Genomic DNA, 22,734 nt, shown 5'->3' on the forward strand with positions numbered 1-22,734 from the left:
AGCTGAGGAAAGCAGAATATAGGAGAGGAACACTGCACTGGAGCTCCCATCCTCTCTCCCCCATCTGCCCCTGGGACCCAGGCCAACCAATGGCAGCACGGCAGCCCATCCCCCACCCCCTGCCAACTGCTCAGCCAACCAGCTCCCAGCTCTGCCTGCCTCGGCAGCACACACCCCCACCTCGCTCTCTGCCTACTTTACTCTCCCTTCCTCCTCCCTCTCTCTCTCTCGTTTTCCGTCCCCCTTGTGCGCATTCTAATTATGGGGAGTGAGCCGCAGAGCACGAAGGAGAGAGAGAAGAATCAAAGGAGCTACGGAGAAAAAGGGAGAGGAGAAATGAGAGCGAGAGGATACATTCTAGGGCTCAAGAGAAACACTCCTTTCAGCCTGCAAGTAAATTAGAATGCAGTGTATGTGTGCGTGTAGGGAAACACACACACTGCATTCTAATTTACACCCTGCATTCCCACACTCCCCCTTCACTCCCTCAAATACCATAGCCCCACTATCAAAGCACGGGCACAGGGGAGAGGACGGGAGCCCAGACATTGAAAGAGAGAGAAAAAAAATTCAGAAGATGGAAAAGAGAGAAAAAAAGGGAGAAAATGAATGTATGTGTAAGGGGAATGGAAACAGCAGAAAGAACAAAAATCATTGAGGAACGGGAAAGAGGGGGGCTGGTTGTTTCAGAGAGCAGGATGTAGCTAATGAACAGCAGACGAAGACAGAGCAGAGAGAAGAAGGAAATCACAGAATGCAGGCTTTTTGCGTTCTCTTCCCGCTCTACTCTGCTATAATCTTTCAAACTCAGCAGCCTCCCCCTTGCCTTGCTGGTTTATTTATTGCGGTGCATTTTTCTGCCTCTGAAACGAGTTCTGGGCTCAAAGCCCCCACTAGACCTTTTAATCATCTTATGCCTCATATTCTCTGTTGGTTCTCTCTCTCGCTCCTCACTAACTCACTCTTTGAGCTGCACTTGCTCCTATTCTCCCACAAGTAAACATTAGTCAGTTCTATTGTTTTGTAATACAAATATTTCTCTTTCCTTAACCTATCATTTTCACAAAATGGGCTCTTGATAGAGAAAGAGAACAGCGTGGGCAAATAAATACACACCAAGAGGCACTGCCTGTCTCTGTGTGTGTGTGTGTGTGTGTGTCGCATTTCCATCTACGTGGGCTGGTACCCGTGTCTCACTGGGCCATGGCTCCAGAGGTCCTGCTCGAACTTGGAGCCAAGGCAAAGTCCTGGGTACTTTTCAGCTGGCACTTACATAATGACTTCACAAAGCAACAGTCTTTAATGATGCAGAGGTCGTTGATTCCGCTCGCCCAAAGTCTTTAGTGTCACACTCCTGATGGAAACACGATTACACTAGAGCTTACATGAACATAAAACACTGACGACACCCCCCCACCAAAAAAAGCACCAACCTACACAAATCAGGTGCTCCTAAAGCCTTCTGTAGCTCCTGATTGGCTCTGCTGCTAGAATCTGGTGATGGTGCTAGGGAATATTGTGTCAACCACTATGTCACACAGTGGATTTCATAATTTGTCTCTCAGTGTATTAGTAACACAACTGATCTGGTGTTATTGTAGATGCTCTTCCCGATAAGGGATTCCTTTGAACTTCAGTTAACCCAGTGGCCGTGTCCGACTACCCATACTAGCGTACCACATGCTTAAAACGGCATACTATTTAACATGTACCGTTTAGTGCAAAGTGTAAAGTATGTCAGGGCCGCAACACAGTAGCTACTCCTGATTGAGTAAGTGGTGCGGGGCTGAGCGCGGGTGGATTTTTTCCAAATTCAACAGACATGCGTTGCATTAACCAGCTTGATAACAGCTCATTTCCAATTCAATGAATGTCTCTAAACTCTGAACAAGGGAGGAATGGAGTTATAGGCTTACTCAGGCTGGTTATAGGCAGACTATCACATTCAACCTAAACCGTAGCCCATCTATCCTATTGATGAAGGACTGCAGACAGAAACAGATCATTTCGTTCCATATACAGTATTTATTTTGTGAAACCAAAGTGCTAAAACATACAGTACCAGTCAAACATTTGGACACACCTACTCATTCAAGGGTTTTTACTATTTTATACATTGTAGAAGAATAGTGAAGACATCAAAACTATAAAATAACACATGGAATCATGTGGTAACCAAAAAAGGGTTAAATCAAAATGGATTTTAGATTTGAGAATCTTTAAAGTAGCCAGCCCTTGATGACAGCTTTGCACACGCTTGGCATTCTCTCAACCAGCTTCATGAGGTAGTCACCTGGAATGCATTTCAATTAACAGGTGTGCCTTGTTAAAGGTTTGTGGAATTTCTTTCCATGTTAATGTATTTGAGCTAATCAGTTGTGTTCAAGTAACAGACATCCCAACATCAACTGTTCAGAGGAGGCTGCATGAAATCAGGCCTTCATGGTCAAATTGCTGCAAAGAAAACACTACTAATAGGACACCAATGAGAAGAAGAGACTTGCGTGGGCCAAGAAACACAAGCAATGAACATTAGACCGGTGGAAATCTGTCCTTTGGTCTGATGAGTCCAAATATGAGATCGTTGGTTCCAACCGCTGTGTCTTTGTTAGACAGAGTAGGTGAACGGATGATCTCCGCATGTGGTTCCCACCTTGAAGCATTGGGTTGGAGAGATGGTGCTTTGCTGGTGTCACTGTCAGTGATTTATTTAGAATTCAAGGCACACTTAACCAGCATGGATACCACAGCATTCTGCAGCGATACGGTTTGCGCTTAATGGTACTATCATTTGTTAATCAACAGGACAATGACCCAACACACATCCAGGCTGTGTAAGGGCTATTTGACCAAGAAGGAGAGTGATGGAGTGCTGCATCAGATGACCTGGCCTCCACAATCACCCAACCTCAACACAATTGATATGGTTAGGGATGAGTTGGACTGCAGAGTGAAGGAAAAGCAGCCAACAAGTGTTCAGCATATATGGGAACTCCTTCAATACTGTTGGAAAAGCATTCCTCAGGAAGCTGGTTGAGAGAATGCAAAGCTGTCATCAAGGCAAAGGGTGGCTACTTTGAAGAATCTCAAATATAAAATATGTTTGTTTAACACTTTTTTGGTCACTACATGATTCCATATGTGGTATTTTATAGTTTTGATGTCTTCATTATTATCCTACAATGTAAAAAATATGTAAAAATAAAGAAAAGGCCTTGAATGAGTAGGTGTCCAAACTTTTGACCGGTACTGTATATCAATTAAACACCAACACTTTTCAAACTACTTGGCCAACAATTAAACACCACAGCAAAATCTTTGCTATTTGCCATATTACTTGAAAAGAACTAGGGCCTATAACGTGCAGCCCACCTCTTCATCTGTATTGTGGAAAAGTGTGCATTCATTTCTACTAGAAGAAGAGCCGAAATGAGCAGAACCTCCTGGCATTTAAACCATACTCAAGTTTAGAAAATGCACACTCCATTTTCGCACATTGAGAACGCATCGTGTGTGATTGCGTCATTTCCCGTTATTCGTTGTTCAGGGTGTCATTCCTTATTTAGGCACCAGCATCGCCATTAGCCCCTGGTGCAGAGGAAGTATTATCTGTGTGCCTTGAGTGTGTTTGATTGGAATGTGTACACTTGCAAGTAGTGTAATTAATAGCCGGCCGTGTTTGATCATCCCCGTAATAAAGGGAATTTGAAATATACCCCCCCCCATTCATATTTATTTAAAATCAACCAGTCTTTTTAAATAAAATAATACAAATAAAATAAACATGGTTAGCCTCCTGGCGGTAAATGGGCTTCTCTTTTTTTCGTGGTCTTTTCTTATGCCTTAACGAAGGATGAGTCCAAATGGCACCCTATTCCTTATATAGTGCATTACTTCAGATCAGAGCCCTACGGGCCTAGTTAAAATATAGTGCACTTTAAAAAGGAATAGGGTGCCATTTGGGCTGCATCCCAGGCCTCAGAGGTTTAAGGGCAGGGAGGCAGCAAAAGGAACCCTGTTGTTGCTGTGTGGTTGTGATGTCTGTTCTGCGTGGTTACAGACACATGCTAATGGAGCTAGCGCTAGAAACCAAAGCCAGGCTCACTAAGCCTCTCTCCTGCTGAGATACACACTAATACCTCATACAGACTCCCAACTTCCTGCCACATAGGTTTCACTCATTATTTACACTGATTGATGCGTGTGTAGCTGGTCACCATAAGGACAATTGCTATTTTAGGCTTAGGAGTTAGGGGGGTTGGGGTTAAGGTTCAGGGGTTAGGGAAAAAAGGATTTTGAATGGGAATCAATTGTTTGGTCCCCACGAGGACAGTAAAACAAACATGTGTGTGTGTGTGTGTGTGTGTCAGAGAAAGATAGCTAATGATGTATGTTCTTATTTTCCTAGACCTTGTTACGCTTTCAGGGCACACACACACACACACGATTCCCCTTAGACAGTATAGACTTTGTCCCACTATGTTTAAAATAGCTAGGACAAAGGCCAACTGGACAACACAGAGTCACAAGAACAAAGCTACCCCTTTAATACAGAAACATACTTTCCACCAGCACAAACAAATCTACATTTACTGGCCAAAAGTCCCTCTCGTCGCCACTATTTAACCAGACAAGTGGTGCATCTCTGACAAGGAGAAAATCATCACCAATAATAATAACTGAACAAAAATATAAACGCAACATGTAAAGTGTTGGTCCCATGTTTCATGAGCTGAAATAAAAGATCCCAGAAATGTCTTACACGCTCAAAAAGAATATTTCTGTTTACATCCCCCATTAGTAAGCATTTCTCCTTTGCCAAGATAATCCATCCACCTGACAGGTGTGGCATATCAAGGAGCGGATTTAACAAACAAGCACTTACACAGGTGCTGGGGACAATAAAAAGCCACTCTAAAATGTGCAGTTTTGTCACACAACACAATGAAATAGATGTCTCAAGTTGAGGGAGTGTGCATTTGGCATTCTGACCGCAGGAATGTCCACCAGAGCTGTTGCCAGAGAATTGATTGGCTGGGCCTGGCTCCCCAGTGGGTGGGCCTATGCTCTCCCAGGCCCACCCATGGCTGTGACCCTGCCCAGTCATGTGAAATCCATAGATTAGTGCCTAATGTATTTATTTCAATTGACAAATTTCCTTATATCAACTGTAACGCTGTAAAATCGTTGAAATTGTAGCATTTACATTTTTTGTTCAGTGATAGTTCCTTAATTCCTTAAGCCGTTTAAAATGTGGCACGGTCGGATGTGGGGTGATGTAGTGAATAACGCGTGGGCCACTTGGCTCAAGGGTGTGACAGTGAGAGCCTTTGCTCCGTTTCTCTCTCACAGACAGACACACCACACAGTTTGAATGTCTTCTCCTGCAGAATGAGAGAGCAATAGTCATTAGGGGATGTGATACGCGGGCAAAGCTATGCATGCCCTGTCATGTCGGTGGGCTGCCTCTCCTCTGCCTTTCTCATGCTGCTTTCTGACAAATAAGGGCAGTGTGGACAGGACCCCACATGTACCTCTAACACACACACAGTGTATGACAGTAATCCCCCCTTGTGGGTGTCCAGTGGGGCGCTTGTCATCTTGTGTGTGTGTGTGCGGTGTGATGTGTCAAGACGACAGCGAGATCACCTACGGGGGGGGGTTAACGTGCCTCGTATTCAGACAGAACTGGCAGATTTCCCCCCCCGCTGAACAGACACGTGTCAAACAGAGCGCGTGTCTTAAATGGCTCCCAATTCCCTTTATAGTGCATAACTTTTTTTTTTTTTTACCAGGGCCCAGTAGTGCACTATAAAGGGGACAGAAGAGGCCATTTTGTCTGGGCTCCATAGGGAACACCTAGCTGACTGAGAAGAGAGGACAGTGTTAGGATAGGCGCCCATGGCCACTCATATACCTCAGCTTTAGAATGGAACTGGAACGGTTGTGAGCAGTATCAGTGATAAAGGCTCATTCACAGCCCTCGCTGCTCTGGGAGGGGCAGGGCTGTAAAAGTCCATGGGAGGAGACTGAGGAGATAAACAACACAGTGCACACAAAAATCAGCTGTTCACCGGGCGGCGTTGGTGATTCATGAGAAATTAAGCAGTATGGGAGAAATTGGGGCCGATGCGAGCTGGACAGAACTCAGCATTAACGCTTGTTCTTCTTGCCTGGGCCAAGTAAAAATAAATGTCGGACCAGCAGGTTAAGTTGTCCGAATGGACGAGTAGAAAATATTACGCAAAAAAAAAAAAAAAATATCACAATAACAAAGTGTTCTCCGGATACAATGTCATCCCAATCTCTGCAGAGTGCATCTTTCAATCATGCAGTCGCAAGATGCATTTTGAGATCAAAACAAGGCTACAGCAAACATTTGTTGGTATTAATTACCAGTTAGCATGTTATTTGCCCAGTTAGTTAATCCTGGAAAAGTCACGGTGTGTGCATCACCTGCATGTGTTACCAGTGGACCGTTGCCAAAGGAGAGCGAACGAGAGAGAGACACATTCACACAGCAGGTAAAAAAAGGATATACAATAAACTAACTAGATAGCCAATTCAAAACATAGTGTAGTTTGGCTGGTTAACTACTGGCATGTATTCATGTCATTGTCTTTCCCCCGGCACTCGTGTATAACCGCAAATGCCCATCACACAGTTGATACGGGCGCATAGTTGATTAAACTAAACAGTCTCTCAAGCGCTCATAATTGGCAAGGATTCCCCTCTATTCAATACTGGCAATGTACCGTGCCTTGCAAAATTATTCATCCCCCTTGGCGTTTTTCCTATTTTGTTGCATTACAACCTGTAATTTAAATAGATTTTTTATTTGGATTTAATGTAATGGACATACACACAATTGTTTAAATTGGTGAAGTGAAATGGAAAAAATAACTTTAAAAAATATATATTTGTATTTTTAATTCAAAAAGTGGTGCATGCATATGTATTCACCCCCTTTGCTATGAAGCCCCTAAACAAGAAGTCCTTCAGAAGTCACATAATTAAAGTCCACCTGTGTGCAATCTAAGTGTCAAATGATCTGTCACATGATCTTAATATATGAGACCAAACAAGTCAGGGACAAAGTTGAGGAGAAGCACAGATCAGTGTTTGGTTATAAAAAAGTATCCAAAACTTTGAACATCCCACTGAGCACCATTAAATCCATTATAAAAAAATGGAAAGAATATGGCACCACAACAAACCTGCCAAGAGAGGGCCACCCACCAAAACTTACAGACCAGGCAAGGAGGGCATTAATCAGAGAGGCAACAAAGAGACTGAAGGAGCTGCAAAGCTCCATATCTGTCCACATAACCACTTTAAGCCATACACTCCACACAGAGCTGGGCTTTACGGAAGAGTGTCCATAAAAAAGCCATAATAAATAAGCAAACACATTTGGTGTTCGCCAAAAGGCTTGTGGGAGACTCCCCAAACATATGGAAGAAGGTACTCTGGTCAGATGAGACTAACATTGAGCTTTTTGACCAGCAAGAAAAACACTATTTCTGGTGCAAACCCAACACCTCTCATTACCCCGAGAACAGCATGAAAACATTTTTCATCGGCAGGGTCTGGGAAACTGGTCAGAATTGAAGGAATGATGGATGGCACTAAATACAGGGAAATTCTTGAGGGGAAACCTGTTTCAGTCTTCCAGAGATTTGAGACTGGGCCAGAGGTTCACCTTCCAGCAGGACAATGACCCTAAGCATACTGCTAAAGCAACACTTGAATGGTTTAAGGGGAAACATTTAAATGTCTTGGAATGGCCTAGACAAAGCCCAGACCTCAGTCCAACAATTGAGAATCTGTGGTATGACTTAAAGATTGCTGTAGACCAGCGGAACCCATCCAACTTGAAGGAGCTGGAGCAGTTTTGCCTTGAAGAATGGGCAAGAATCCCAGTGGCTAGATGTGCAAGCTTATAGAGACTTGCAGCTGTAACTGCTGCAAAAGGTGGCTCTACAAAGTATTGACTTTGGGGGGGTGAATAGTTATGCACACTCAAGTTTATTTTTTTTGTCTTATTTCTTGTCAGTTTCACAAAAAAATATTTTGCATCTTCAAAGTGGTAGGCATGTTGTGTAAATCAAATGATACAAACCCCCCAAAAATATATTTTAATTCCAACAAAATAGGAAAAATGTCAGGGGGTGTGAATATTTTCACAAGCCACTGTAATCCTGGCAAAGTTACAAAATATTCTTAGATTGACAAGTAACTCCTTTGCTGTCAAGATCTCCCCTGAACACTGCATATTTTAACCATATGTTAACCCTTATGAGTCAAACTGAACATCACTAGTGTACAGGGTTCACAAAAGCGAAGGCTAAGTGTTTACTGTAGGAGCCGTAGAACAGAACACATGCGGGAGAGGAGAAAAACAAACAGATGGAAACCTGGAGGATATAGGTTATAAGGGCAACAAATCAACAGAAACTCCTAGTATGGATGTATGAGTGTGTGCTTATGAAAGAGAGAACAAGAGACAGAACGAGAGAGAGCAAGGGTTGATGAGACAAGAGGAGCAGAAACACATTAGTGGAAACCAAGACTGTTCTCAGGGCAGACCTGGTTGTAGCTAGATATGTTTGAGTCGTGTTGGGGACAATTTTAGCTAACCCGAACCCTTTTCCTAACCTGCCACGTGAATTCTCCTAACCTGCTGCGCAAGTTCCCCTAACCTGCTATGAAAAGTCACTTCTGCTAGTCAAAACCGACAGGCCTCCCCTGAGACCAGTCTGAGTATCCACTAATGCATTACAGCATTAGAGGGCTGAATGCGTCACCATTTCCATCCCAGCACCCCACCACCGTTCTCTTCCGTACTCGGCCTCGCCAGTAGTTTCCCCTCATCGCCACTGATCTCCATCTGGGCCAGATGTATCCCAAATGGCACCCTATTCCCTATATATTGCACTACTTTTGACCGGGGCCCATAGGGACTATATAGGGAACAGGAGGCCATTTGGAACAATGATGGAGTACAGCGCGAACTCCCAATGCCTCTCATAAAGCAGATGAGAAATAATGTTTCTTTCCCCTAATGGATCTGATGATCACTCCAGGCGAGCTTACAGTTAAGGATGACTAATCAATCTCCCATCTTAAGCTGACTTCGGAGAAAGAGATGAAAGGGATAGAAGAGGCCTTTGAAGGCCCGTGATGAGAGATCAGCTGAAGAACTCAGAATACTTCTCTCACCCAGTGAACAATGCACCAAACATGGGAGAAAGTGTAGCCTAAGCTGTTCTTATTCTGGGCACCTAACGCTATGGGTTCTGTTGATACTCGTCCCAAATGGCACCTAATTCCCACACTATACAGGAAATAGGACACCGTTTGGGACACAACCATGAGTGAATGTGTATCCTACGCAGTTTTTTTCCATTCAGGACACTTGAATAACTACAGATTTGATTGAGTGTAACTAGCCAGAGGTTTATCTGAAGCGGAGGTTCATCTGCGAGGATCTGCATTTTGAATGAATGAGACTTGCTAGCCACACACATAGAAGCCACCGGTGTCCACCTTTCCAACCATATTGACAAAACAGACTTACGTCTATGCGAGCTCACTTCAAATGAAATGGCATAGAGGCCCAAATATTTTGAGACCACACAGTGTGTAAACAGTGCACCAAAATGGCACACAGTTCCTTATATAGTCCACTACTTTTGATCAGGTGCAATAGTGCTCTGGTCAAAAGCAGTGCCCTATATAGGGAATAGGGTGCCATTTGGACAACATACTGGGCTTACATCCCATGCTTCCACCAGTCTGTCTTTATGAAGAGGCCAGAGTAGGCATAAAGCAGGCCTGATGACATTCAGGTTGGCTGAAGGGACTGGCAGGATGCAAATGCACTTAGTGCTGAGAGACTATCAGTCACTCAGTGAGACAAGCCACTCTGTACCCTCTCCCCACTAGATTAGTGGCTACTGCTGCCTGCCTTCATAAAACAGAGAAACACCGTGTCGGCGTCCCAAATGGAACCCTATTCCCTAATCAAAAGTAGTGCCATTTGGGACACAACCAGAGGGAAACAGAGGAGTAATTCACTTAGATCCATCTGGCCTCACTCTGCTCCCTCCCATAGAGAACCAGGTGCTGTTGCCAGACATTTCTTTTTACCATTGGTTTATACTTAGACACCACTAGTAAATAAAACGATCCATAATCCTTCCTCATGTGTGTTGTGGCATACTAGGAATGGGACAGGGCTTTTTCTTGAACAAAAAAAGGCTAGTTATTGGGGCAAAATGCCAGCTTATCACTAAAGCAGCCATGTTTAAAGTGGCTATGTAGACACCGCAATCTAGCCAAAATGACAGTTGCTGCCTGCTGCATATTTTATACTGGCAGCTCAGCCACGTGACTCTTCCATCATGTCTTGTGTCACTGGTTGTAACTCCTGTTGTGGGCTAGATCCACTATCCAGCTCTGTTAGTAGATTGTAACTATCTCTCCAAAAGGTGTGGCATATCTATTCCGTCATGGTCATTGATGGTAACTCTCTTGTAAAGGTGAACGGCGACATCAATTGTTACAGCTCTGTATGTAAACGTTTCATGACCTGTCTATTGTTATCACATGCAAAAGAGAGCACTGAGTGGTAGGAAAACCATTCAGGCTGTGAAACAAACTCACAGTACTACTTGCAAACTCAGACACTACTATGACACGCAACACACACACACAGTGGTCCAGCGCTCGAGCCTGGTTCCCGAGCTCGGAGTCTGAAAGCCTACCGTGTGTGTCTGATAGCCCAGAGCAGTGCTGCGTAGGAGCTGTTCTAATACGGTATCAAAGTGACACTTCCTGGATCCTGGTTTTGTAAGCCAAAAACAAATCTCAAATTTGCATCAAAGAAATTTAAGATGTTAAAATGTATGTGTTTCCGAGTGAATTTACCTCCCATATGCCAGTTTTATAATTATTTGATGGCCAAGAAGAAGCACAAAGCCAAAAAGTTGGAACACACATGAACTACAACTACTAATTCCCACTAGATGTATAAAGTATCACTTGAGACAGCCTGCCAGTCTTTAATTTATTTTTACTGGTTGGCAACATTTAGTAAAATATATATATATGAAATAATATAAAACAAACGGCCTGTAATTAACAGGTTCTTACCCTCCTGTGAGTCCTCAACTCGAGCAGGCACGATCCAGCATACCAACACGGATGCAGGAGATGTAGTTCAAATTAGACTAACTGTCGGTGAAGTGTCTTACTTCTTCAGCTTCAAATATTTTAATAAAAGGCATTGAGTATGAGCAAATTTATACACAAATACAATCTTATATATCTTACATTACCTTGTTTTCTTAAATTTGATTATATAATCTCGATGATATAATCCTAGTCAAGAGATTATGGGACACGACCGGGAAGTATGACGTAGGAACCAGGGGTGGAAATGAACACCTGCCAAAAGTGGGTAGACTGGCAGGTAAGAAGGTCTATTTCACCAGCCACGTTGGCAGGTGTTCACACAGAGCATTTGGGAACAGTTTTAGAACATTTATCTGTAGGCCAAATTGACAAGAAAGGCTACTATAAAGTGTGAATTTGTCCTAGTGTTTCTTGTCCAGTTATCCCATTTTATTCACACACTTGTTTTTCAATGTTAGTTTGAGTTTGTTGCAACTCCCTGCTACTTGGAAGGAATCACAGTCAGATTTTTTTCATTATAGACAAGCCAGTGCCCAAGTTACCACTAACGGCCCATCCCTTAAATGGGCAGCTGAACATTTTTGTTGCATCTAAGGATTGTACTTGATTGAGCAGGGATCACTCCTAAAAACATTCATTAACTTTTAGGCACTTCTTATCATTAAAGATGCACTATGCAGAAAATCACTCTGCCATTTTCTGGTTGCTAAAATTCAAAAAGTTTGCCTAATTTCAGTTTGTGATAAAACAAGCTAGTGTAGAGAATTACATTTACATAAGTATTCAGACCCTTTCCTCAGTACTTGTTGAAGCGCCTTTGGCAGCAATTACAGCCTCAAGTCTTCTTGGGTATGACGCTACACGCTTGGCACACATGTACTTGGGGCGTTTCTCCCATTCCTCTCTGCAGATCCTCTCAAGCTCTGTCAAGTTGGATGGGGAGCGTCGCTGCACAGCTATTCTCAGGTCTCTCCAGTGATGTTAGATCAGGTTCAAGTCTGGGCCACTCAAGGACATTCAGAGACTTGCCCCGAAGCCACTCCGGCATTGTCTTGGCTGTATGCTTAGGATCGTTGTCCTGTGGGAAGGCGAACCTTTGCCCCAGTCTGAGGCCCTGAGCACTCTGGAGCAGATTTTCATCAAGGATCTCTGTGTACTTTGCTCCGTTCATCTTTCCCTCGATCCCAACTAGTCTACCAGTCCCTGCCGCTGAAGAACATCCCCACAGCATGATGCTGCCAGCACCATGCTTCACCGTAGGGATGGTGCCAGGTTTCCTCCAGATGTGACGCTTGGTATTCAGGCTAAAGAGTTCAATCTTGGTTTTACCAGACCAAGGGAATCTTGTATCTTATAGTCAGAGTCATTTAGTTGCCTTTTGGAAAACTCCAAGCGGGCTGTCATGTGCCTTTTACTGAGGAGTGACTTGCGTCTGGCCAAACCAACATGAAGGCCTAATTGGTGGAGCGCTGCAAAGATGGTTGTCCTTCTGGAAGGTTCTCCCATCTCCACAGAGGAGCTCTGTCAACAGTGACCATCAGATTCTTGGTCACGTCCCTGACCAAGGCCCTTCTCCGCCGATTGCTTAGTTTGGTAGGGTGGCCAGCTCTAGGAAGAGCCTTGGTGGTTCCAAACGTCTTTTATTTAAGAATGATGGAGGCCACTGTCTTCTTGGGGACTTCCAATGCTGCAGAAATGTTTGGGTACCCTTCCCCAGATCTGTGCCTCAATAATTCCTTCAACCTCATGGCTTGGTTTCTGCTCTGACCGGTGTGTGCCTTTCCAAATCATGTCCAATCAATTGAATTTACCACAAGTGGACTCCAAGTTTTTAGAAACATCAAGGATGAAACGGAAACATGATGCACCTGAGCTCAATTTCGAGTCTCATAGCAAAGGGTCTAAAAGAATTATGTAAATAAGGTATTTTTTTATAATACATTTTGTAAAATTGTTTTTGCTTTGTCATAATGGGGTAGTGTGTAGATTGATGAGGGAAAATGTGTCTTTAATCCATTTTAGAAGGTAAAACAAATATGGAAAAAGTGAAGGGGTTTGAATACTTTCCGAATGCACTGCACATACCAACTGTTTGCTCACAACTCACCTTGAGATGTATTGAAAAAGGTGACGCGGAGGCCGAATTGAGTAAAAACAACATAAAACCTATTTTTTCAACCATCCTAAGACTTGAAGCAACCACGCCAAATCCTCACAGCTGTCTTTTATTGTTTGTTTACAGAAAGCCATGTTTCTGAGCTGTGTGTGTGTGTGTCGTCTTTTTCTCTGTATTAGTGCCGTTTTAAGGGGAGCCATGATCACCCAGGCTGAGAGAGTGCCTCCCCCCAAAATGGCCCCATATTCCCTCCGTAGTGCACTACTTTTGACCAAAGCACTATGGGTCCTGGTCAAAAGTAACATGCAATATAGAGAATAGGGTGCCATTTTGGGATGCACCCAGAGCAGAGAGGCCAGATCAGCCCACGCTATGCTGTGCCTGTGCCTTGGGGGGGTGGAAAAGATTTAAGGGTGCTGTTCAAAGCCTGGCAGTTGCCGCCTCCCTCCCAGTTCCCGAAGGAGCATCCAGCATGGCCTGTTTACACCGGCGCCAGAAAGGACGAGGTGGATTTGATTAGGCCTTGAAAAGAAAATGTAGATGAAACCCCAGTTGCCGAGAGAGTTTAACATCAATGTCTTCAATTAAAATGTGTGACACTTGAAAAACAAGGGGCAGCGTGGCAACACTGGTTAAAACCAGATTGTAAATAAATATCTAAGTGGAACACACCCCTCAACCCTTTCCAGAGAAATTGTTGATTTTTAATTTTATGGTTTCAACTAGTAATTTAAATCAACATTGTGGAACTCCAATACCAATCATATTCTGCATTGTGTCCAAAATCAGCAACATCCAATCAGAGAATTCCATTGGGAATATTGATGACAGTAAGAAAACTAGGTGGTGGTGAAATGCTTTACTGATAAAATACACTGGCCCAGATGATTCACTGGCAGTACAAAATGTTCTTCAAACTATATAATATACCACATTTGGGCTCAAATGCTGCAATACACAAAAATATAAAACAAGCAAATCGGGGTGGGGGGGGGACAACGTCAATAATAACAAATACCATATGAAGAATAATGTGATTAGTACATCAATCAGTTGCTTTAATATGCATATTTTTGAGGGGGCTGTTTTCTCAGCCCTGTCGCCATGGCAACACCAGTGGCGGTTAACTTCAAAGGCAGCCTGAGGAGGAGTGGTAAACAGCGGCAGCAGCGGGCAGAGTAGAGAGGAAGAGGGAGAGCTGAGGTACAGGCAGGCAGCGGAGTGTTGCTTCAGTACTGAGTCCCAAATGGCACACTATTCTAAATGCAGTGCATTACTTTCGACCAGGGCAGGCGGAGCCCTGCTCAAAAGTAGTGCACATTATATGGAATAGGATGCGAAGGGCTGGGAATTGACAGGGACCTCACAATATGATATTATCCCGATACTTAGGTACCAATACGATATGCATTTAGATTCTCACTATTTTATATGTATTGCGATTTTAAACTTAGATTTTATTGCAATTTGATGTTCCAGTTCATTTGAAAGGTATTCAGACCCCTGGACTTTTTCCACAATTTGTTACAGCCTTATTCTAAAATCCATTAAATAAAAACATTTCCTCATCAATATATACACACACACACACAGCTCACAATACCTCACAATGACAAAGCAAAAGCTGGTTTTTAGAAATGTTTGCATTTATTAAAAATAAAACAGAAATACATTATTTACATACGTATTCAGACCCTTTGCAATGAGACTCAAAATTGAGCTCAGATGCATCCTGTTTCCAACTTGGAGTCCAAATGTGGTAAATTCAATTGATTGGACATGATTTGGAAAGGCACACACCTGTCTATATAAGGTCCCACAGTTGGCAGTGCTTATCAGAGCAAAAACCAAGTAATGAGGTTGAAGGAATTGTCCGTAGATCTCCGAGACAGGATTGTGTCGAGGCACAGATCTGGGGAAGGGTTCCAAAAACATTCAGCAGCATTGAAGGTCCCCAAGAACACAGTGGTAACCATCATTCTTAAATGGAAGAAGTTTGGAACCACCAAGACTCTTTCTAGAGCTGGCCACCCAGCCTGGTCTGATGAAACCAAGATTGAACTCTTTAGCCTGAATGCCTAGCGTAACGTCTGAAGGAAACCTGGCATCGTCCCTACGGTGAAGCATGGTGGTGGCAGCATCATACTGTGGGGATGTTTTTCAGTGGCAGGGACTGGGAGACTAGTTAGGATCAGTGGAAAGATGAATGACGCAAAGAACAGAGATTCTTGATTGCAAAAGCCTGCTCCAGAGCGCTCAGGACCTCAGACTGGGGCAAAGGGTCACCTTCCAACAGGACAATGACCCTAAGCAAATAGCCAAGACAACGCAGGAGTGGCTTTGGGACATGTCTCAATGTCCTTGAGTGGCCCAGCCAGAGCCCGGACTTGAAACTGATCAAACATCTCTGAAGAGACCTGAAAATAGCTGTGCAGCGATGCTCCCCATCCAACCTAACAGAGCTTGAGAGGATCTACAGAGAAGAATGGGAGAAACTCCCCGAATACAGGTGTGCCAAGCTTGTAGCGTCACACCGAAGAAGAATCGAGGCTGGAATCGCTGACTAATGTTCTTCAACAAAGTACTGGGTGAAGAGTATCAATACTTAAATGTAATATAAATTCAATAAATTTCGCAAAATTGTCTACAAACCTGTTTTTGCTTTATCATTATGGGGTATGTGTGTGTAGATTGATGAGGGAAGAAAAACTATTCAATCTATTTTAATGTAACAAAATGTGGAAAAAGTGAAGGACAAGAGAGAGACGAGAGAGAGCGTGAGAAAACATGTTTATCTGTTATGGAAATAAAAGTGCTGAAAACAAGTTGACTCGTTATTTAATACGGAGAACAAGCTATAGGGTGAAAAATATCTAAGTTTTGGTGCAGGTACAGCCGACTAGTGCTACTGTAGCTAACGCTACCTAGCAGAAATAAATAAAATATACATATCATTTTTTACAAATCAATACTTTTAGTCAAAGTATCTATATAATATCGTCAGAAATAATACTGCGGTATGAAACTTGATCGATTCTTCCCCCATCACTAGGCCGGTGGTTCCTGGATTGGCAGCTGGTGATTAACTAAAGACCCAGCTGGGTTGCTGGTATCTGTAACAGGGTGTGCTTCCCAAACGGCACCCCATTCCTTATATAGTTCACTATATAAGGAATAAGGCTGGCTGTGGCAGTGACAGGATGAGCTACCACGATACAGCTAGAGACACTACACTTACCCTGGGGGTGGGATCACTGCTATATCGAAGGAGGACAAGTGTGCTTTGCCTTCACATAGACAACCCAATGAGAAATCAGCAGAAGCATTGGAAGTATCAGCATGCAGGTCTGGTCCAAACAAGTTTCAACAAAATTACCTTTTGTAGTCATAGACCAGGGGTTCCCCAAGGCATCCTTTATCACATTTAAAACATGACAAATGTTTTTGTATATCAAAGACAGTGGTGTCAAGAACGTAATAATTTTTACTTAAGTATTTTTTGGGGGGCATCTGTACTTTACTTTTGATATATTTGACAACTTTTGCTTTACTACATTCCTAAAGAAACATTGTACTTTTTACTCCATACATTTTCCCTGACAACCAAAAGTACTCGTTATATTTAAATGCTTAGCAGGACAGGAAAATGGTCAATTTCGAGAACTTATCAAGAGAACATGTGGTCATCCCTACTGCCTCTGGCCTGCTGGACTCACTAAACACAAATGCATCTTTTCTAAATCATGTCTGAGAGTTGGAGTGTGACCCTGGCTATCCATACATAAAAAAATGTAAAAAGAAAATGGTAATAAGGAATTTTAAATTAGTGATACTTATGTATATTTTAGCAATTATATTTACTTTTGATACTTATTTTACTGTCTGACTTTTACTTGAGTAACTTTCTATTAAGGCATCTATACTTTTACTCAAGTATGACAATTGGGTACTTTTTCCACCACTGATTAAAGACAACACCGCCTTGTTTATTTTGTTTTATTTGAGGGACACACAAAAATGTTGTTTTGAAGCTCATTTCCTGCGATTATACGTAGTTTAACAAGACTCATGACATCTTTTAGATAAGTTATTTAAATGATAATAATGGATAAGGAAAATAAAGTCTCGACCTGATTTCCCTTAATGTTGAGCTACCGAATATGTTTTATAATTATTATAAACCCTCAATTTGATTATACATATTCTCTTTTACAGAAAGTGATTCGATCAATTGATAGCGACAGAGTCACAGATTGTAGAAGATTGCTTCCCAAGCAAAGTCCAATTTCTTTGACTCTTCGACTTTAGGTCGTAGCTCAGCTTCTGAATGTCTTGGAGACAAACCAAAGATATTCCCATGTGGAGAGTCACGTCTTGCCAAAAGTGAGAGCCAGTTTCATCATACCGCTTGATGGTTTTTGCGACTGCACTTGAATAAACTTTTTAAGTTCTTGAAATGTTCCGTATTGACTGACCTTCATGTCTTAAAAGTAATGGACTGTTGTTTCGCTTCGCTTATTTGAGCTGTTCTTGCCATAATATGGACTTGCTCTTTTACCAAATAGGGCTATCTTCTGTATACCACCCCTACCTTGTCACAACACAAGCGATTGGCTGAAACACATTAAGGAAAGAAATTCCAAAAATTAACTTTTAACGAGGCACACCTGTTAATTGAAATGCATTCCAGGTGACTATCTCATGAAGCTGGTTGGGATAACGCCAAGAGTGTTCAAAGCTGTCATCAAGACAAAGGGTGGCTACTTTGAAGAAACTAAAATAACATTTTTGGGGGTTACTACACAATTCCATGTGTGTTTTTTCCTAGTTGATGTTTTCACTATTATTCTACAATGTAGAAAATAGTAAAAATAAAGAGAAACCCTGGAATGAGTAGGTGTGTCCAAACTTTTGACAGGTACTGTAGGTATAAATAATCGCGAGTTGTAAAAAACAAAAACAAATGTTTTTCTCGTCAAATCAAGGAAAATTCCGCTCCCCCCAGCAAACGTTGCCGCCCTATATGGGGGTGCGCCTGCAGTTTGGGAACCCCTGACATAGACAAATATTAAAGTGTGGACAGGGTTACGAACAAGATTTTTTTTTGTTCTGAAGAATATTACTGTAATATAACACTACTAAATAATACCTGTGAGAGTCAAGGACAAGCGTGCAAGCAACAGTGGACAGTCAGTGTAAAAAAAAAAAATATCTTGGAATTTGTATTCTTTGGCGGGGTTCCCTATGCCATTGTTCCGTGATGACACAGCGAGTGCTTTATAAATAAAAGGATTCTGCCTGCACACACTCTGCATGTCATCAGTCTGCCCAAAGCCGCAGGTCACGCAGCATGTCTACAACACTCAGTGGTAGGCCTCTTACGGTCCTCAGCTAACCCATCAGCTATCCATACAGAGACACACACTGACTGAGACACACACAGGTTTATCAGGCGCTAAGTGCATGACTCCAATGTGAGATGATAAATAAATACTAAAATGTGTCTCCAGTCTGTGTCTCAGCTGGAGATCTTTAAAGAGCTAGCTGGAGATCTTTAAAGAGCTGGCTGGCGATATGCCATCAACACAGTTGGACTCCCATGCTTTCTATTTAGAGCACAGAGAAAGAAGGGCATCTTTAAACCCTGCCTGAATGTTGCCCAGGAGAATCATGAGACCAAAACAGGATAGCACACTGTAATCAATCCAAATTACTCTTTGAAATCGTATCCAGCGATGAGATTCCCAGTGTACACCTCGGCTGCCCGGACTGGCCTTACATTTTTTTTTGTGCTAAAATTACTCTTAAGTTGACCTCCATAATGATTTTTCCCTCTCAGGAGCAAAAGAGGAAAAGTGGTGGGCGGTGTCTATTCTAGCTATGCTTATTGGTACAAGTCCAAACATTAACAGCTAAGCATGGTCATTAGCAATAAAATGAACAGTAAAATCTACTAGTCCTGTTCTATGACACAGAAGGGGGGTTTCATGGGAGCAACGAGGAAGAGCGCCGATTGGCTCAGAGAGCCGTAGGCCCACCCTGAATGACATTCCTGTGCTCCAATGGCGTGCCGACAGCTCAGTGGAGCACTGAAGAGCCGCAGAGGAGAGACTGCAGCAGGGAAAGAGGAGTAACGTTAGAGGAAAAAGGCTGAGAGCTGAGCTCCTCCATGAGAACGCAAATAAGGCCTGAAATGAGGCCTGTGTTAGCAAAGTCAGCTTAAAAGCCATGGAGAACCAGCACTCAGTGGGAGACTGGCATTGAAGAACTAGGGTTGTTTCCCAAATGACACCCTAATTCCCTACATCATGCACCACTTTTGACCAGAGGGACCCTTTTCAAAAGTAGTGCACTTTATATGGAAATAGGGTGTCATTTAAGACTTAGTCCAGGTTTCCAGTCACTGTGGGGGAATCTGTCCCGTGCCTCAGTAATAAGTGACAGCGTGAAGAGTGGTGTTTTACAGACTGAGCCTGATGTTGGGCCCAGTTGAAGCCTTGTGGTCTTGTTAAAGCAGTGGCAAGGACCCAAAAGGTCATGTCAGCCCAGACAAGTGTCAAGGACATGGCTCCTGCCCTGCAATAAATATGCAATGGGTGGGCTGACACACAGATTGTGTGTGTGTGTATGTGTGTGTGTGCGCATAGCTTTTCCCTCAGTATTGAGCACCTTTTGTGGTGCTGTGCTTCGCAAGATGCTTTTCCAGTGGCTGTGAAGCAGAATTACAGCAGATTTTGCAGTGTGTATGACTGAGGTTTTCTGGTGTTTTTCCAGATACTGTGAAGTGGACTTACAGGTAGACTGGAAGGTCTGTCCTGCTGGCTGAGGCCCATCTCCTCATGGTTGGGCTTCCCAGGGGTCATAGCAGACTGGCCCCTGTTGCCATAGCCCTCCTGTGACACATCCTATACAGACAGAGAAAGGAGGGGGGCGAGATCGGAGATAGGGAGGCGGCGAGAGAGCGAGTGAGACAGAGCGTGAGAAAGAGAAGAGGAGGGGGGTAAGATAGAAAAGGTAAAGAGAGAACGAGAGTTGAGGGTTTGCAGGGAGAGGGAGAAGTGAAACAGAAATTAAACTTTGGCCTAATCCATTTCTGCTGACATTTGAAATGCCCCACCCCACTCCTCCCTATGAAGGCATGTATCACGATTCTTCCTCTGGTTCGGTAAGCAGGACACACACTGGGTTATGCATGCCACTCTCAAAGAGAAGGCAGAGAGTGGTGGTAACACTATCCCATAGTCTCCAGCACAATCAGTGTAAAGCCTGTAACTGGGTCTGGGCATGTCGAAGGAAAAAAATCACTGGATTTAACGCCGCAAGTATCATGATACTGTTTTAACATGGTAAATACTAGGGCTGGGAATTGCCAGGGACCTTACGATATATTATCACGATACTTTGGTGCCGATTCAATACTGAACAAAAATAAATGCAAAATGCAACCATTTTAAAGAGTTACAGTTCATATAAGGAAATCAGTCAAATGAAATAAAAATTAATTAGCCCCTAATCTATGGATTTCACATGACTGGGCAGGGGAGCAGTTATTGGTGGGCCTGGGAGTGCATAGGCCCACCCACTTGTGAGCCAGGTCCCACCCACTGGGGAGACTGGCTGAGCCTGTAACAATGAGTTTTTCTCCACATAAAGGGCTTTATTACAGACAAAAATATTCCTCGGTTTCATCAGCTGTCAGGGTGGCTGGTCACATACGAGCCGGATTTGGGGGTCCTGGGCTAACATGGTTACATGTGGTCTGCGGTTGTGAAGCCGGTTGGACGTACTTCCAAATTCTCAAAAAAGACGTTGGAGGCAGCTTATGGTAAAGAAATTAACATTAAATTCTCTGGCAACAGCTCTAGTGAACATTCCTGCAGTCAACATTCAAATTGCACGCTCCCTCAAAACTTGAGACATCTGTGGCATTGTGTTGTGACAAAACTGCACATTTTAGAGTGGCCTTTAATCGTCCCCAGCACAAGGTGCTACTGTGTAACAATCATGTGGCTTAATCAGCTTCTTGACATGCCACACCTGTCAGGTGGATGGATTATCTTGGCAAATGATAAATGCTCACATACAAGGATGTAAACAAATGTGTGCACAAAACTTGAGAGAAATAAGGTGTATGGAACATTTCTGGGATCTTTAATTTCAGCTCATGAAACATGGGAACAACACTTTTCATGTTGCATTTATATTTTTGTTCGGTGTATATGTACAGTGCCTTCAGAAAGTACTCATTCCCATGAACTTATTCCACATTTAGTTGTTTTACAGTCTGAATTCAAAATGGATTAAATATATTTTCCCCTCTCAACCATCTACACACAATATACTCCATAATGACAAAGTGAAACATGTTTTTAGAAATGTTTGCAAATTTACTGAAAATTAAAAACAAATGTCCAATTTTTCACACCGAGTAAATACTTTGTAGATGCACCTTCTGCAGCGATTACAGCTGTGAGACTTTACTGGGTAAGTCTAAGCACACCTGGATTGAGAAATATTTACTCATTCTTTTCAAAAAGTGCGTCAAACAGGTTGTTGATCATTGCCAGACAACCATTTTCTAGTCTTAGATTTAAATCAAAACTAACTTGGCCACTCAGGAACAGTCACTGTCTTTTTGGTAAGCAACTCCAGTGTAGATTTGGCCTTGTGTTTTAGGTTATTGTCCTGCTGGAAGGTGAATTCATCTCCCAGTGTCTGGTGGAAAGCAGACAACCAGGTTTTCCTCTAAGATTTTGCCTGTGCTTAGCACCATGCAGTTTATTTTTTTATCCTGAAAAACTCCTCAGTCCTTAACAATTACAAAGCACACCCATAACATGATGCAGCAGCCACTATGTTTGGAAAAAAAATGGAGTGGTACTCTGTTGTATTGGATTTGCCCCAAACATAACATTGTATTCAGGACAAAGTTAATTGCTTTGCCACTTTTTTGCATTATTACTTTAGTGCCTTGTTGCAAACAGGATGCATGTTTTCAGAATATCTTTATTCTGTACAGGCGTCGTCCTTTTCACTGTCAACTAGGTTAGTATTGTGGAGAAACTACAATGTTGTTGATCCATCCTCAGTTCTATCACAGGCATGAAACTCTGTTTTAAAGTCACCATTGGCCTCATGATGAAATCCCTGAGGGGGGTTTCCTTCCTCTGATTCAGAAGGGTTGGGGTTAAAAGTGGAAGACATGTCAGCTGTCAGCTTTCCCTCTCTGACAACGGAGGTAGGAAGGACGCCTGTATCTTTGTAGTGACTGGGTGCATTGATACACCATCCAAAGTGTGATTAATAACTTCACCATGGGATAGTCAATGTTTCCTTTTTTTACCCAGCCAGCAATAGGTGCCCTTGTTTGCGAGGCTTTGGAAAACCTGTGTTTGAAATTCACTGCTCAACTGAGGGAC

The 22,734-nt window shown here is 42.9% G+C and overlaps 1 protein-coding gene across 10 annotated transcripts in view; it reads right to left on the minus strand.

Moving 5' to 3' along the window:
- The window catches only part of LOC112217314 (AT-rich interactive domain-containing protein 1B-like), a 109,856-nt gene that overhangs the window by 41,061 nt on the left and 46,061 nt on the right, over positions 1 to 22,734 (minus strand). For 8 of the 10 annotated variants that reach the window (XM_042300633.1, XM_042300626.1, XM_042300632.1 and 5 more), the window contains one exon: positions 20,110 to 20,220. The exons of the other annotated variants lie outside the window; for them this stretch is intronic. In XM_042300633.1, coding sequence (XP_042156567.1) covers positions 20,110 to 20,220 — 111 coding nt within the window. The remainder of the gene's footprint in view (positions 1 to 20,109; positions 20,221 to 22,734) is intronic. 10 annotated transcript variants of the gene reach the window in all.

The sequence above is a fragment of the Oncorhynchus tshawytscha genome, linkage group LG18, assembly GCF_018296145.1.
Source record: "Oncorhynchus tshawytscha isolate Ot180627B linkage group LG18, Otsh_v2.0, whole genome shotgun sequence".
NCBI classification, from domain to species: domain Eukaryota; kingdom Metazoa; phylum Chordata; class Actinopteri; order Salmoniformes; family Salmonidae; genus Oncorhynchus; species Oncorhynchus tshawytscha.